At 27.4% G+C, this 17,445-nt stretch overlaps 1 protein-coding gene across 1 annotated transcript; it reads right to left on the reverse strand.

Annotated features, from left to right (window-relative positions):
* Positions 1-11,131: 11,131 nt before the first annotated feature.
* Positions 11,132-12,626, reverse strand: LOC112797636 (AT-hook motif nuclear-localized protein 23). The gene is made up of 2 exons (XM_025840673.3): positions 12,502-12,626; positions 11,132-12,312 (listed from the first exon to the last, which is right to left on the reverse strand). Exon 2 carries the CDS (start codon positions 12,290-12,292, stop codon positions 11,483-11,485), a length of 810 nt encoding a protein of 269 aa, XP_025696458.1. The 5' UTR covers positions 12,293-12,312; positions 12,502-12,626; the 3' UTR covers positions 11,132-11,482.
* Between the last annotated feature and the right edge of the window lie 4,819 nt (positions 12,627-17,445).

Consider the following 17,445-nt stretch of genomic DNA (forward strand, 5'->3'; position numbering starts at 1 on the left):
AAAGCAATAATGAACATACTCAACTTGTAATAAATCTTGAAAGGCCTAGCATCCATTTAATTGGAATAGACAGGGCAGTATGAATTCAGTTCTTCCCAAAGTACTTTGATCTTCGTGAAGTACTACTGTGACACAATCATTGTTTCTTGTCTCAAATTCATCAATTCTTGCTTGAGTTCGAAAAACCAAGGAGGTAACAATCTATTTTGAATGGAATTAAGGATCCATGTGCTTACAACATCATTAACACACTGTCAACTTTCAAATAGTTCTGGTTCAGTGTCCAGATCAATTGCGGAACCATGCTAGCAATGAATCCAAGTTTGTGCTTGGCATTGAGCTCTTTCTTCATATTATTAATTGAAAAAATATCTTCTAATACCATCTTAGATAAAAAAAAATTTTAATTTATATATAAGAGTTAATAACTTGTCTTGCTTAGTCAGCAAGCTGAACTAACCTGACCAACTGTAATTAAGATTAACTATTAAGTAACTAACTTGCTAAATCGGTTAAATACATCAGCCATCAGGTGCTAACAACCCTGCCCGGGTCAAAGCCATCTGAAATTAATTGTCTCAAGTGAAATTGAAGGTGGTAAGTTGTTATTCTTCGGAAATGAATCCTCTCAATTTTTTTTTTTTGACATTTAAAAGAATAAAGTAGATCACTCATCATTAATTCTATCAGTGGGACCAAAAATAAATATGAAAGAGAACAATGAAGGTTAGATTAAACAATTGACACTATCTAATTTTTTTCACTGGAGAGGATCCACTCTCGTTATTCTTCTTCAAGTTCTTGGAGTAGAAAATGGTGGTTGGTGGTGGCAAAAATGTTACTCTAACACCTTTATGATGTTGCAACAAACTGTTGCCGATTTGAAAGCATTAATGAGGCCTTTATGGTGACACTACTCACTACTCAGTACTCACTTTCTTGTTTGTGTTGGACTGTTGGTATTTGTGGGGCTTCAATTTTGAAAGAATTTTTAAGAATTTGTGCACATAAGTTAATTATTGGCGCAACTTGCAGATAAATCAAAGTTAATTAATTAATCAGAACCATGTGATCGTCATATTATTAATTAATTGAACAACATACTATTTTATGGGATCTCGCTGATATGTGTTCTAACTCTTAATAAAGTTATCTATAAGAAAAAAATATTTCAATAAATTACATTACAAAAACATTGAAAAGTTTTAAATTTTTATTTTTCGATAAAAACTTTCTACATAAATTGTTTTAATTAACTACTTAATTCACAAGTCGCAAAACTCTATTTTATTTCTACTAGTGCTCAATAATTTTTTCACTCTTTTTCATTAATGATTTATATTACGGCCAACTTGATTAGATTATTGGAAGAATATAATGGTGACTATAAAAGATTTAAGGACGCTCCATATGTAGGTCATGTGATCTATGCACCTTACTTTCATTCTTTGAATATAGTTGATTTTAAACACAATGATACAATCAATTGATCAAAACATTCTTTGAATATAGTTGATTTTAAACACAATGATACAATCAAATGATCAAAGTGTGATGTATGATGAACCAACGCAATAGTCAAGATTAAACAATAATGATGTGCACTACTAATAATGATGTAAGCGAAAACACAATGAGTTTGTTGAATATGTTGTAAGTTTGAGAACCTACAACTATGTGCGATTGATCCACCTATTGTTGGTCGTTCAAATTTAATAAACCTATTTTTTAGGATTTAAATGACAATCAGTTTGTTCGTTCCAAACTTTGTAGTGTCAGTGAACTGAGTATTCGACCAATCTAAATTAGTTGATTACATACTCCTCTAATTCATCCTATAACCTTTACTCCCTACTCCAGCGCAGCTAGCTAGCAGCTCATTCAAAAATTCCATAATTGACATCTTATTTGAATTTCCATTTATATCACAAACCCACCTTATTAAATATCTCACTATAAGGCACAATGGAAAATGAGTTAACTAAGAAACAAAGGAAGTGCAAATTGAAAGACGTGGTGCTTGTCTGTTATGTTTATTATTCGCTGTCCATGCAACAATTCCAAAAAAAAAACTATTTAAATATATTTTTTTTTACAATATTTTCTAATATGATAAGACTAATTTACGATGAATCTAAATTTTATTTAAGAATTTATCTTCCTGGTTAATGGATTACTATTTGCATAAGGTGAGATTTAAACTTTTCATACTTATTTAAGCGGACTAGTGATGAGTAAGCACTATACCACCAAAGTTATTTTTTAAATCTCTATTATTTCCTTTATATTCTATAGATTAAATTACACAGTTAGTCCCTACACTTTCAGTGAAATTGTAAATTGGCCTCTAAACTTTAAAAGTTTGTAATTAGGTCCTTAAAGAAAATTAAAATTTGTAATTTAGTCCCCACCGTTCAAAAAGTATTTGATTTTACAGAATATTCTCAGCATATTCTCTATTTTAACATAATATTCTCAGTAATATTCTATTAAATCAACACTTTTTAAACAGTAAGGATTAAATTACAAATTTTAATTCTCTTTAGGAATCCAATTACAAACTTTTAAAATGTAGGGACCAATTTACAATTTCACTAAAAGTGTAGGGACCAACTGTGTAATTTAACCTATTCTATACGTTATACTTAGGGTTTTAAATTAGAGATGCGGTGGTTGTAATGTTGGTTACGAGATTATTTTTTCTTTTAGAAATTTACACAATTTTTTTTAAAAAATATATCATTGAAAACGTTTTTAGAAGAAATATATTGCATTATTGATGACTGGAAATAGTAGTTGCTTTGAAAGAAAAAAAAAAACCCTAAAATGGATGTTTTTGTTTATTGTTGTTGATGCGGCTGTAATGTCGTTTTAATATGGCCCCAACGTCATTTTAACGCGCCACAATCCTATAAAACTTTAAATTCTTCGCAATTAAAGTGTAAGGCCGTTGCAATAACAACTACAATTGAATGATTGGATGAGCCACATACATTGATCACTTTGGTGTATGTAATTTATTTGGAAGAATAGACAAAAGTATATATAAACTTTTATACTATGGATAAAGGTATGTATATTTTAATATTTTAATGAGTCATAGGTACACATTAATATTAAGTTTTGTTATAATTTTTGAGTTCTGTTAGGTAGCGTTTGGTGGAAAGACAGAGACGGAAAGATTGAGACTGAGAGACAGAGACTAAAAGACAGGGATTGAAATAAATCTCAGTATTTTGTTTGGTGCAAAATGAAAAACAGGAATTGAAACAAGAATGAAACTCTAATTTAATTTGCACAAAGGATAAAATCGAAATTAATTAATTGAAATGAAAGTATTTTAGGTATAAAATGTTATTAAAATTTCAGTCTCCATCTCTAAAAATTTCAGTCCCCTGTGTCCCTACTTTTTGGAGGTACTGAAATACTGAAATTTTAGAGATAGAGACACAAATTTTAGTACCAGTCTCTGAACTAACAAACACGATACTGAGTCTCAATCTCTCAGTCTCAGTACCTCAAAACAAACGCTGCCTTAGAGAGATAATAGATTATTTGTACAATGGACTATTGAGTTACAAAATGAGCATCCTCCATACTATTTAGAATAACCATCCGAGTACTAGAAATAATAAATATCTTCCTAAAAATTTAAACTGATTTTGGGGTTCATCAAGGATCGAATTCTTGACTTTTCGGATCTAACACTCTAATACTATGTCATGATACCACTCATCCCAAAAACTTCAGCTGATGAGAAAAAGTAACACTAATAGTTATATCTCTAATACTCCATAAATTTCTATTGTACACATTGTACAAATATTTCATTGGCTCCTCGTACTTTTTCATAATTTTTACTTTTTTATTGTTTGAGTAATTTTTTTGATAATAGTGACTATCAGGTGATACTTTATTGTGTGTCGTAACCGTTTTGATGATACAATAAAAACTAAGAGTTAAACTATTGAATTTGTTAAAGTAAAAAAAAAAAACTTTACAAGTTTCAACGTGTCTTCATGCTCTTCCCTTTTCAAAAATTATTTTGAATAACAAAGCTCTAACATAGGATGAATAACAAAAGTAAATTGTATGTTGAAGTCTTTGCATTTAAGTTTATTGTAGTTCATGGTTTTCATTCTATTCTAAAGGCAAATGGGATAGGGCGAAAAGGGTAGAAGTCCACACGCAAAGTAGTAGGCGAACGAGAAGAGTTTAGTAGTAGATGCATGCGAGTAAAGATAATGCTTCCTCTCTTTGTTAATTATTGACTTTAGTTTATGGTTTATCGAAAAATGTTGTTAATTAGTGATTGATGTTAATTTAGGTTTTGGTTGTTCTATAGTTTGATTGAGGAGATTTTGATAAACAGATGACAAATCATATTTTGGTATATTATCATAAGAGACGATTTGAGAGAAACACGAATGAAGTTTTGAAAATATGTTGGAGAGGAGGTTGTTCTGATTCCAAAGATAAATGTCGAAACTCTTAATATATTTTTTTATGGCGGAGTTATTTAAAAATTTGGGATATGTTTCTTTCAAGAATTTTTACTAGGCCGAGAATGAAATATCCAATGCATTTAGTTAGGTTTGACGGTAATGTAGTCCGAATGTATGAAGTTGTTGTTGAAATGAGATATTATGTTATGTTTATTGGGATCATATTATTAATTTATCTAAGGAGGTTGAAGTGGTAGATGTTGTAGATAATGATAAGCCAAATTTTAGAAAAGAAAGAAAATGAAAAGACGTTGCCATTTGTAAATTTTTTTTATTCAAATTTAATAAATTCAATAATTTATCACTTATTTTTTATTATGTCGTCAAAAGGACCATGTCACACAATGTACAAAATTACGTGGTAGTTATATTGTCAAAAAAGTTACTCAAGCAACACAAAAATAGAAATGATAACGGAATTTGATATTAGTGCGTACAAATCACTCATTAAAAAATTATAGTGTACGTCTGTCCACTATAAAAAAAATCATGTATACTTTTATTTATTTTTTCTAAATTTTTAGTACAAATAATTGAACAATAATGATACATTTATGAACAAAATTTAATTTTTTTATCAATATTTTTTAATATTTGAAATTCTAATTAAGTATTAAATTCTAAATTTTAAAGTTTAAATTTTCATCTTAATAGTATATAAATAAAGTGTTGGTGAAAAGTGTTAATTAATATTGATAAAAAGTATTAATTAACCCCTAACATTTTTTTGAATAATTTCAATATATGATATCAAAATTTTATATGATCAAAATATCAAGAATTCTATCCGTTTTTAAGTGAAAATATACTAGTTAAAAATATAATCATTCATATATTATTAGGTTATTTTTTTAAATAGTAATTTCATAACAAATTAAACTTAACCAATTGAAAAAAAAAAGGTTTGATGTTGATAAAAGGTTTTTCGGAAATTTTCATCAAAAGCAAGTAAAGGTAACCATGTTCCATGAGAGAAGGAAAACCACTTGGAGTTTGTTAGATTGACAAGATCTAAGTCCTATATAACAAAAAAAGATAGAAAATGATTGAAATAATTAAAAACATTAGATTACAATAGAGTGAGATCGACATGAGGGTAATTCTCAATATTATATTTATATATGCCTATACATCCTAGTTGTTTGAGAAGTTTATACACATACATAATGCAAATGCAGTAGTATTTGACATTTTGAAATTAATTAATAATACTATACTTCTGGGATGATGTAATGTTCTATAATTTAATGTGTCTTTGACCAAGTCTAATTAAGAAATGTCACTTGCACCGATGAAATCCACACGTATATATAACTCTACACCGTTAATAATAAAGTAATTTTACGAAGACAAAAGAAAACAGCCAAAATTTATCTTATTTAGTATTTATTAATTATCATAATAATTAATAAATATTAAATAAAGTAAATTATGATTATTTTTGGCTGATTTCCTTTAGTTTGTTAAGTAGAAACCGTTGTTTATACTCACATAAATATTGGAGTGAATAGCTTAAACAATATAATACTACAATTGGATTTAATTTATATATATATATATATGTCCGTATGTAGATGTTGTCTATTCATTATTATTAAAATGTTTTGACAAAAAAGGAAATTGTCAAGTATTTTGACGAATAAAATATATGTAAATTATATTTTTTGTTAGTTAATTCGTTTCCCAAAATTTAATCCTTCCTTTTAATATTTAACAAAAAAATCAATAGTATAAAATTTTTTTCATGACACTATTTTTTTTAAAAATTTAATCTAATAATAAAAAATATATGAATGTTTATATTTCTAACATATTATCAAATTAAAATTTTGTTTTAGATTTATTTAAATTTTTATATATTTTTTATCATTTTATTTAGGATAAATCATACGTATAAATCAAATAGAATTCAATATTACACAATTCTATAAAAAAAGTACAAGGATCTACCAGAAGAACAATTTTATATAATTCGAATCAGTTTCATTTAAATTACTCATTTCAACACTAATTCGAATCAGACCAATTCGAATTACTAGAAATACACACAAATTGAATTGGTCAAATTTATGTAATTCAAAACCGCCTGAGTCGATTTATGCATGCATGTGAAGTCCCTACTAATTTAAAACAAGCTGTTTCAATTTACCTCCTGGGTTTGTTCTTATATTATTCGAATTACTTTGCATCAGCTATTACAATTTTTTACAGCACTCCTAACAGTTTTTAAGATATTTTTTAAAATTATTTTGCATGGAATAAAATCTTTTTTTGGTATAATTTAAATAAATTTATTAAAAATTATATTTACTTAAATTTCAAATATAATATCCTTTTATATAATTAATAATTTAAAAATTAAAAAATATATTTTATTTTATGGGAAGCAATTAAAAAAGATTAAATTTAAATGCAAATATTCATGTATGTACTCAAATTTTAAATAAAATACTCTATATAATCAATAATAATTTAAAATTTTAAAAGAATTATTTTATTCCATACAAAACTGTTTAAAAAGAAAAAATGAACTAACAAATTATTTAATTATGAGACTTTTTCAAAATATTTATGAGCTATCAAGAATGGACAGAAGATCATTGTATAGAATTCTAAAATGGCTTAAAATGGCTTAAAATGCCCTATATTTTATGCAAAATAATTTTAAAAAAATTGCTTAAAAAATGTTAGGAATATTATAAAAGTTTGTAATATTCTAATAATTTAGGTAAATACATGATAAAAAATATATTTTTTAATTTTTAAATTATTATTGACTATGTAGAGTATTTTTTTAATGTCCTAAGTCATTAGGACATTACAAATTTTTATAGTATTCCTAACATCTTTTAAGTCATTTTTTTAATTATTTTGTATAGAATAAAATATCTTTTTGTGGTATAATTTAAAAAAATTTATTAAAAAATATTCATGAGCTATTAAAAATGAGCAAAAGAGTATTGTATGAAATTCGAATTGATAGTTCATTAATATTTTAAAAAAATCTCGTAATTAAATATTTTGTTAGCTTTTTTAATAAAAGAATTGACAGAATTAAATCATGAGTAATTCGAATTTGAACAATTTAAATTACTATGTGCAGCGTGTGTAATTCGAATCACCCTGATTCGAATTACTGTGTGTAATTCAAATTAGGCTGATTCGAATTAGTGGATGTGTACGTGTGTAGTTCATAAAAATAAAGTTCGAATTAGATTGATTCGAACTATATAGAAATATCTCTTAATTGATGTGTGAACCAATTTTTGATTTGGCTTATTCATGTAAATTTTTTCTCCCCTTAGTATATATCAGTGATTTGTCCAAATAATTATATCTCTAACAAATTTAACAAATTACAAACATGAACTCGTGAATGGCATGTCGAAAATTTAAAAAGAAATTAAATGGATTTTGCATATTGATAAAGACCATTAGTCCATTACAGATAGATAACAGATGTGAGGCACAGTAATTCTCTCTTGCTTATGATTTATGAAGATGGCTTTAGCGAATTCCTAATATTTTTAAAAGAATTCCTATTGCAATCTAACTCTACAAACTAATGGATGGTTACTATTTACAAGGTCCACATACTTATAATCAATTAAATTATTATAATTGTCTTCATAATAGATTAAAACAGCTTACCAAAGTGCTAAAAGTTCATACAAAGAGTTGGGATTATCATGGAGGTAATTTTTCTTTTTAATGTTATCATCAGGAGGTATTCAGTAGTGCAATATGAATTCTTTTCTCTCTAATAACAAATCCTCCTGATCTCTTGATCCAACTAGAAACTCCTCATTAAAAGGTTTATTAACAGAGAATTTTAGTTACTTTTCCAAATTCAAATCTAAATCATCTTATTTAAAAATTTTACGCTCCACTATGTGATGGACATATCATGAAATTATTTTTTATAATAATTTAAATCGAAAGAATAAAACACATAAATAATTATATATTAATACATTTTAACGTAAAAATTCTCTTTTTGATTTGCATAAATTTTTTGTATAAATATTTTTTTGATTTGAATTTATAAATTCTTTTTTTTAATTAACAACAATTAAAATCTAAATGTTTAGATGATAGAAACTTTGATATTATTTTATAAGACTACTTCTACAAATTGAAGTTAAAAAAAGAGGCATATTAATAGTAACATGACTAACAAGATATTTAGCAGCAGAGTTTATAACTGCCGCTAAATGATTCTTCGGTTCATTCTTTAGTATGCAGCACTCTTTTACATCCTGATAAAGGTTCATTAGCTTGTGAAACTATATTATAAGATTATCAACAAAGTAATAAAGAGTCAAGTGTGTATTGCATTATTTTCAGGAGGGAAGAAGTTTAGAAGAACTTAGAACAAAATAAATCAAGTTTCGTTACATTATTATTATTACTAGTTATAATGAAATTAAGATATCCATGTGAAGTATAACAGTTCCTGAATTGGGATATGATACACAACAAATGAAAAGGCTTAGAAAAAGTACCTGGAAAAAAAAAAAACACTACCTCTTTCCTAATTTTAAGATTTAATTAGTTAACAAAATAATTAGGCGGCAATCGATGTATTACAATTAGTCTTTCAACTATTTAGGATATGATCTTTATTGGATTCATAAATATGAAATAATTAATCCTCATCCCTTAAATTAATCTCACTTAAATTTTATTATGTATATTACCTTATTATCTACTTTTCTGTCTTATTCCGACTCTATGGGAACAAACCCTAATTGTAGTCTGAGAATCCAAACTTGATGCTTGCATGCAATAATATATATATAATAATTAATTAGCACTTTATTGATGAACATTTAGCACTAGAAATTGGAATGTTTAACGCGTTAAATAAATAAAATGTTAAATTTTTTGCCCCTACTTCTAGTAACCTAATTAACCGGTGTCCTAAGAGTAGACACTTGTTAATTAGCAAACTCTTAGAATAATGTTCATGTCTTAAAAGTACCATTTTTTTTCCTAATTACTTGATATAAATAGAACCAAACTTTATAGTTACTATCCTCAATTATCAGCTAGCCACTCAACACATCATACTCATATATATTTCCAGGAACCACTTTGAAAATATAATGAAGAAGAAAATTAATGTATGCTGCCAAGTTGATGAGAGAAAATAGAACAATTCCACTTTATTTATAACACATGCATGATAAAAGATATTATATGCAGAAAATTAATGATCATGATTCATTATTTCTAATGGTGGAATCACTTAGTACCATCAATAACATACATTTTTCAAAGTAAAACTCTTATGAATCCAAATATTGAATTATAAGTAAGTAAATAATGTTGATAATTTGTGAATGAAATATAAACAATTTAATCATTCTCATTTTCAAACATTCTCATTTTATAATAAAGCAATTTTTTATAGATACAATCTATTGTATATGAACTGTTAATTTATTAATGATGATTAAGAAAATATAAAAATACTATTCAATGGTATAAGAAGAATCTTAACCTAGATATATAGCATGAATGCTTAGAGTATATTTTAATTTCTAGTTTCTAGTTAAAAAGTGTTTGACTCATAAAAAGATGAGAAACAAATAATACATCAAAGATCTTGTACTAATCTCAAAACTAAAACTTGATGATCACACATTTTTATTCACCCAAATATTATTGAAACTAAATCTTTACCTATTAAAGCATATATTAGAAGGGGAGAAAAACAAAAGGAAAAGATGGGAGCAAGTATTTTAAAGCTACAACATTTTATGCTTTTAAGACACATGCTATGAATAAACATGCCTTTGGTAGGTATGAGGAATCTAAAATACATTGAATCCTACATTTAGGAATCTGTGTTTTCGTGTCGAAACAAATAGATGTATGCACTCATCAATAACCTAGCAATAATCAAGGTTAGCTTATCTAATGTATAGTATGTAGTACCATATGACAAGCTTAAAAAAAAAAAAAAAAACTAGTTTTGTAAAGTAAGTGCTGCACAGATTTTGTCTCTTTGAATAATTAAATACACACATTAATATTGAAGAATTTATTGGACTTCTAACAATGTTTATGTATGCGTTTTGATTTGGTTTTAACATCATATATAATAACCAAATAATAGTACTAAAACATTTCAAAAATTATTGTAACATACATATAACTACTTAGGGCCTCATCACCACTTAGTTGAAATCTAGAATTGAGATTATAGTATGAAGTGTTGCTTCTATTTGAAAAAATTTTTAGATTCGTAATAAGTCATTAATAATTAAGTTTGTTACACGCACGACTTTCACAACAACATACATATTGAATTAATGAATGAGAAACAAAAACCAAGAAATATGATTAGTTTTTTCTTCCCACTTGTTCATGGTGGGAGTTACTTAATTATATGAGAGAGAGATGTTCAACTTCCCTTGGTCAAACGCAATAATGTAAGGATTCTTTTAATTAATTATTCTCTACAATACCAAACAAACAAGACAAGTGATCAATTTGTCTTGATTACTTAGCTTGAGCAATTTGGTTTCACATGTTGGAGAGAAAAATTACCCACCCAAATATATAAGACACTAAACCATGGAATTAAACAAAGGAATTACTATCATAGCAATTACATATTTAATCCAAAAAGATAGATTTGTGTTATTGATTATACTAACTACGATTTATTATTCCACAATTAAGGTTAATGCACAATAACAATCTAGTCTCTAACAACTCCAGCAACCAAACAGAAATGTTTTACAATTGTCCCTAGGAATTTAGAATTATATTAAAACCAAGTCCTTACACAACATCACCTAGCCAATGGAAAATGAGACACTTGGACATACAAAATCAGCACTTGTTCACAACACAACTCGAAGAAAGTCTCATAAAATTAATTAAAAACCAATATATTATACCTTTGATGGAGGTTCAACTTCTCACCTTTTGTGCCCTCTCAAAAATTAAGAAGCTCCTCATCATCAAAAAGATTGTCTTCCACCACTAGAGTTCCCACCGGCCCAACCATCAACGGCCAAATTAGGCATGTTTAGAGGTAGATTGAAGAACGGTAACCCCGAAGAAGGATCCGGAAAAGAGTTATTAACACCACTGCCACTGACACCGCCACCGCCACCAGAAGGTTGCCCTTGTTCTATCTGAAGAGTCTCGTCTTCGTCTAAGGGCAACCTTTCATACGCTACATTAGTAAACGACGAGGCAATAACAATAACAGGCCCAGAAGCCACTAAAGGCCCAATAACATTTCCTCCTACCACTTGTCCCTGGCCTCCACCAAGAAACACAGTTAAACTTGTGGCCCCTGGTGGAGCAGGAGGTGGTAGAAAGGATCCTGATAGAGAAAGTATCTCAAATCTTCCATGAAGCGTCACGACTGCTCCGGCAGCTGCTGGTTGTCGGAGCGTGACGTTGGTAACAGTTCCGCTGCCGCTAAGAACACAGATTCCCCGTTGACGCTTTCTTGCATAAGTGGCCACAGAGTCAAACACATCACAACCACTACTAACTTCAAGGATGTGTGCCCTAAGAGTGTTTGCACTCTCCCTTGTGATGATCACCGGTGGCTTAGGCTTGTTCTTGGAACCCGGAGGTCTCCCTCTTGGCCTACGAGCAACAACATCACCAGGGCCTTGATTTGGCGAAACTAGGTCAAGACCCTCGTGATGGTTGTTGCTCGGGTCTTGGTCTTGGTTATTATCATCATCTTCAAGGTCAGGGCGTTGAAGGTGATGAACAAAGTGTGATGCTGAACCCAAGTCTATGCCGGCCATACACACACAAAAGAGTTTTTCTAAAGAAAGTGTAAAACACAAAAGGGGAACAGCACAAAAATATATAAAAATGAAAAAACTATATAGTAGTAATTAAAATAAGAGAGAAATTACAAGAATAGTAGTATGAACAATATAAATTATGGGGAGTGGGTTTATATTAAAAAGAAAAAGAGAGAGAAGTATTAGGAGTGCCCAATGATTCAAACCTCAGTTTGCGAATAGAAAAACAAAGGGATCAATTGAGTACTGCAGAGGAAATGGAATGAGATGAGGTTGGAAGGGAAAGAGAGAGGCAAAGAAATTAAAGAAACAAAAAAATAAAGCGTGTGGAACCTGCGCCCATTCTCACAACTAGGAAAAGCATATGGTTCAATAAAATAATCATAGGATTAAACAACATTAATTTCTTTGTAAATCACATTTAATTTATTATTATATATACATTATTTTAAGAGAATATAATATAAAATATTTTATATAATTTTATAATTATATCTATTTTTAAAATAATTATTTATAATATTAATATAAAAAATAATTATTTTTATTAATATAATATTATATAATTAAATATACGTATAAAATTATTTTATATTATAAATAAATTAAAATTAAAATTTTTTTTTAGGGTGAAGTTAAAATGTTATGTCTATGAGTCTATGTGATATGTCTTTGGAGAGAGAGAGAGAGATTAGACAGGTAGGTTGGATCATTATTTAGGAAACCTAGGTCACCTTTCGATAAAGAGAAAAAAACTAAAATATTATAAACCCTTAGCTAATAAGTAATTGGGGCACATGCTCAACATATACAACATATACTCCTATACTTTACTTTACAAATTAATTAAATTTGTGGTCTAATTTTTCTTAATTTTCAATAAACAAAGACCTGCCTGCACTTGTACGAGGCTTCTTGTTGACCCAATGCAAGTAGTTAGTGCCCTCAATTCCTAAAACTATTAAAACATAGTATATATGAATCAGTTAACGAGACAAGTCATCTTATTAAGTTATTATGACTCCTTTCAAGAGCTCTTGGACCCCAAGTAATTAATTGAAGCACTTCTTATTTATTTATATAAATCTTGAAATTTGGGCAACCTATATAAATTAAAATTTATCTATCTTATGTTTTTAGAATATATATTAAAATTATTAAATTAAATTTTTTTATTAAGAATATAAAAAATTTAAATTTTCAATATATTTATTTTATATTTATTAAATAAAGATATTTAAAATTTTTTGCATTAATACAGGTTTAATTTAATAATAAACAAATTTAAGCACACTTTATAATTAAAATGAATTTTAGTAACTTTATTTCAATTAAATTCACTTGATTTTAATTTTATTAGCTTTTGTGTAATGAATTTGTGATTTAAGGTTTATTCTCTGTTAGATAAAAATGTTATTGGATTCATGCTAATCCAAACAATTTTCTTATTCAAAAATGTGTTTGGATGAAGAAATTTTAAAAGGGAAAGCAATTTTTTGGATAATTAAATTTTTTGTTAAAATAATTTGTTTGGATATTTATAAAAGCAATTTTCAAAAAGTGAGAACAAAATATATTTTTTTTCTTTAATTTTTTTTTGGTGTCTAAACAAGGAAAGAAACAAAGCAAAAACTATCCTAAATCCGAGCGGATGATTCGTTGAAGATCAACACAAGGCTCAGACCAAATAACATGATTAGAGTTATTCTTGGCACTATATTTAGCCATCCAATCCGCAGCTCTATTTGCTTCTCGGGACACCCATTCAACGTGAACAAGCCAAGGACGAGATAAAAGCTCCTGAATCTTGTGAACCAAATCTGTTACTTCAGATGAATACCCACTTGTAAGCTCATGCATGATGGGCAGAATGTCAAGGCAATCCGTTTCACATATAATATCCCTCAAACCGCAATCCCAAGCTAAAACCAGCCCCCTCCAAGCAGCAAATAATTCACATCTGATTATAGACCAAGGGGGAATGCTTCCAGAGCAGCCCGAGATCCAATCTCCCTTAGAATCTCTAATAATACACCCAAATCCCGCTAAATTTGAATCCATATACAAGCTTGCATCACAATTAACTTTAAAACTATTACCTACCGGTGGTTCCCAACACAGGCAATTTCGGAGAGACCTAAAGGCATTGCTTCGATTCCTGTAAACCTGTAAGTCCTTGGCGGTAATTCTGGCCAAGGCAACAACCTTGTGGTCTGTCCAAGGGTTGTCAGTATTGAATATGTCATTGCACCTATGTCTCCATACCCACCAAAGTCCTGCACCAAATTTTATCATTTAATTTTATCATTTAATTATGTATCTAAACTAAAAATTTTAAAATAATGCAACTAGATTGGTTTAATTTAATCACATTATATTTAAAATTTGCAAAAATTCTAACAAATCAGCATCAAACACGCTCTAAATGTTTTGTCGTTTAGTTTGAACTTGCCAGCTGGCAAAAACATGTACATATATTATAAACTAAAAAAGGATAAGGTTATACAATTTATTTAATATCATCATTCTTACGAAATTTAAGTGCACTTGTATCATCACCCGATTAATTTATTTATGAAATTCAAAAGTTTAATGTCTGTCGTAGGCACAAGACACAATCTGTTCAAAACTTATTCATAGTATATTGGGTAGTTGCCCTACATGACGCTTAATACTTAAAAAAGAGTGAAAGAGAGGAAATATCAATTATATATATATATATATATATATATATATATATATATATGGTAAATTCATCATGAAATCTCTCAATAGATCTTAATGTCTATGAGAAATTAGGAATTTGTCATGTATAGTAGAAAGATGATGGTATGTGTATATTAAAATTAATTATTAAAGTCAGTTATTAATATAAATATATATTAAAAATAAATTAAATTATATTTATATTTATATTTATACATAAATATATTGATATTTAATTTTAGTACATAAATAATATTTTTGATAATAAAAATTATTACGTTTATGACTTTTAAATTGAATTTAAAATAGTGGTCGATTTAAGAATATTTTTTATAAAGATATATTAGTCTATAAAAAAATATAATTTGGGTCATATTTAAGTATTTTGTGTATATTTTACACGGATTTATCTATTTTTTTCTATTTTTTTTCTAAAATTATAAATAAAAAACTTAATTAACACGCATTTAAAGTTTGTTATCTACTTCTAATTCTAATACCCGTTAATAGTTAGACTTTTTACTGATTTGAGAACAGTCTCGTATCCTAATTATATAAATCTATGTTCCACAACTATGAACAATAATTCTAACCTCACCTCTAAAATACTAAGGAGAAATTAAATATTATTAAGTGAGATTGTATAAGTTTATTGTGATAGTGAAAAGACTGAATAATTATTTGATTATATATATATAGTTTAAATTAGTGACATTTGGAAACACAAAAGGCAACTTAATTTAAGCGTTTTATTACCATTTAATAACATAAATACATAACTTTATATAATATGATAACTATCAACATGTGAGATCTAATGATTAGATTTGTTTCTGTTAATTAATCTCAACATAAACAAATTTTATTAATTACAATATCCGTGATTTAAATAGTCATAAAATAACCTCAGCTCTTAATATAAAATTACTTGACTTTTTAATAGACACATGCTCATCAATAATCTAGAACTAAATTTCATTTCACTAAATTTTCGGGTAGAATTACTATTCCCATGTACAACACTAACGGTCTAATAAGTGTAGATTTATCATATCCTAATTTAAAAATAAGAGAGAAACTTTGACTTGTATATATTAATATATAATTATATATATTTTCATCGGAGCTAATTGGACTATGTAGAATCCTAGGCAGAAAGAAACTAAATGTTACATCAAGTACTTTTAATTTCCTTGCTGGCTTGAACCAACGAAGATTAACATATGAACAATGAAAAATATTGCTTTTTTAATTCACTTTACCGCTTAATAATAAGTCATAATTATATTTTTTATATTTTCAAACCCTTCTTTGTCACTTTGCATTTATTACTTTAATTTAGTCATAGGCTATATAGAGCTATTAACCACTTTAAGAAAAAATAAAATAAAATAAAATGAATTCAATTATTAGTTATCCACAAATTGTTCCGTCCACTCTATATGATATAGACTATTTTTTAGGATTATTATGTGTCAAAAAAATTAAAAATTATAAAAAAAAATAAATTTTGACACTATTTTAACTATGAAAATATATTAATAAAAATTTTGTCAAAAATAGTATTTTTAACATATAAGTAATTATAAAAAAAGTTTAAAACTTATTTTCATAAATATTGGCCGTAAAAAAAATTGTTAAAAAAATTTGAGAATATATTTTTTGTGATACTTATTAACCGTCAAAAATACTATTTATTTTTACATTTATTGACCATAAAAATTCTCAACAAAAATTTTTAACAAAGAATGAAATGAGATCTTAAAACTAAAGAATAAATTGAGATTTTGAAGATGAAGAATGAGTAGTATGATTCTAAACTGAGAGCAGTGTCATGCCAAAACTGACGGAGCTTAACAAAAAAAGAATAATAGAATAAGTTGAAAACAAATGAGTGTCAAAATTGAGGAGTAATTTTCTACCATCAAATTATTCATCATAAAAATATAGAGAATTTGACATTTGTGATATTTGTTAAAAATATATATTAATTTTTATATTTAACTATGGCTGTTAAAAAAAATCATATTAAAATAGCTCTCTTTTATTGTAGTATAATAGATACCTTGTAAATAAATATATTAATCAATAATAACCATTTCAACACACTGAAAATAGGTATTGTTGAAGGTGCGTGACACGACATTGAAGAACAACCACCATGATTTTTTATTTCCCTCCCATATTATTATTCGCTATATTTTTTTTTATTGGTTAGTGAAAATCAATTATCCTCTAAATCCTTGATCATTGCTCATAAAGGTTTGGTAATTTGATTTACGTGAAGGGTGACCAATTATTGACTAGACCAACTAATTAGCTAAAGATTTCTCGTGGATTATGTCATATGATGTTTTCTTTCGAAACCAAACTAGATTCCTAGGTGTCATGCTCAACCAACTTTATGATTTGTAATATATATTAACTTTCTTCTTAATTTCTTC

Source organism: Arachis hypogaea, chromosome 4 (genome assembly GCF_003086295.3).
Source record: "Arachis hypogaea cultivar Tifrunner chromosome 4, arahy.Tifrunner.gnm2.J5K5, whole genome shotgun sequence".
Taxonomy (NCBI): domain Eukaryota; kingdom Viridiplantae; phylum Streptophyta; class Magnoliopsida; order Fabales; family Fabaceae; genus Arachis; species Arachis hypogaea.

Coding starts and splice junctions, on each gene's coding strand:
- LOC112797636 (XM_025840673.3), bottom strand. CDS start 12,292: ATGGCCGGCATAGACTTGGGTTCAGCATCACACTTTGTTCATCACCTT.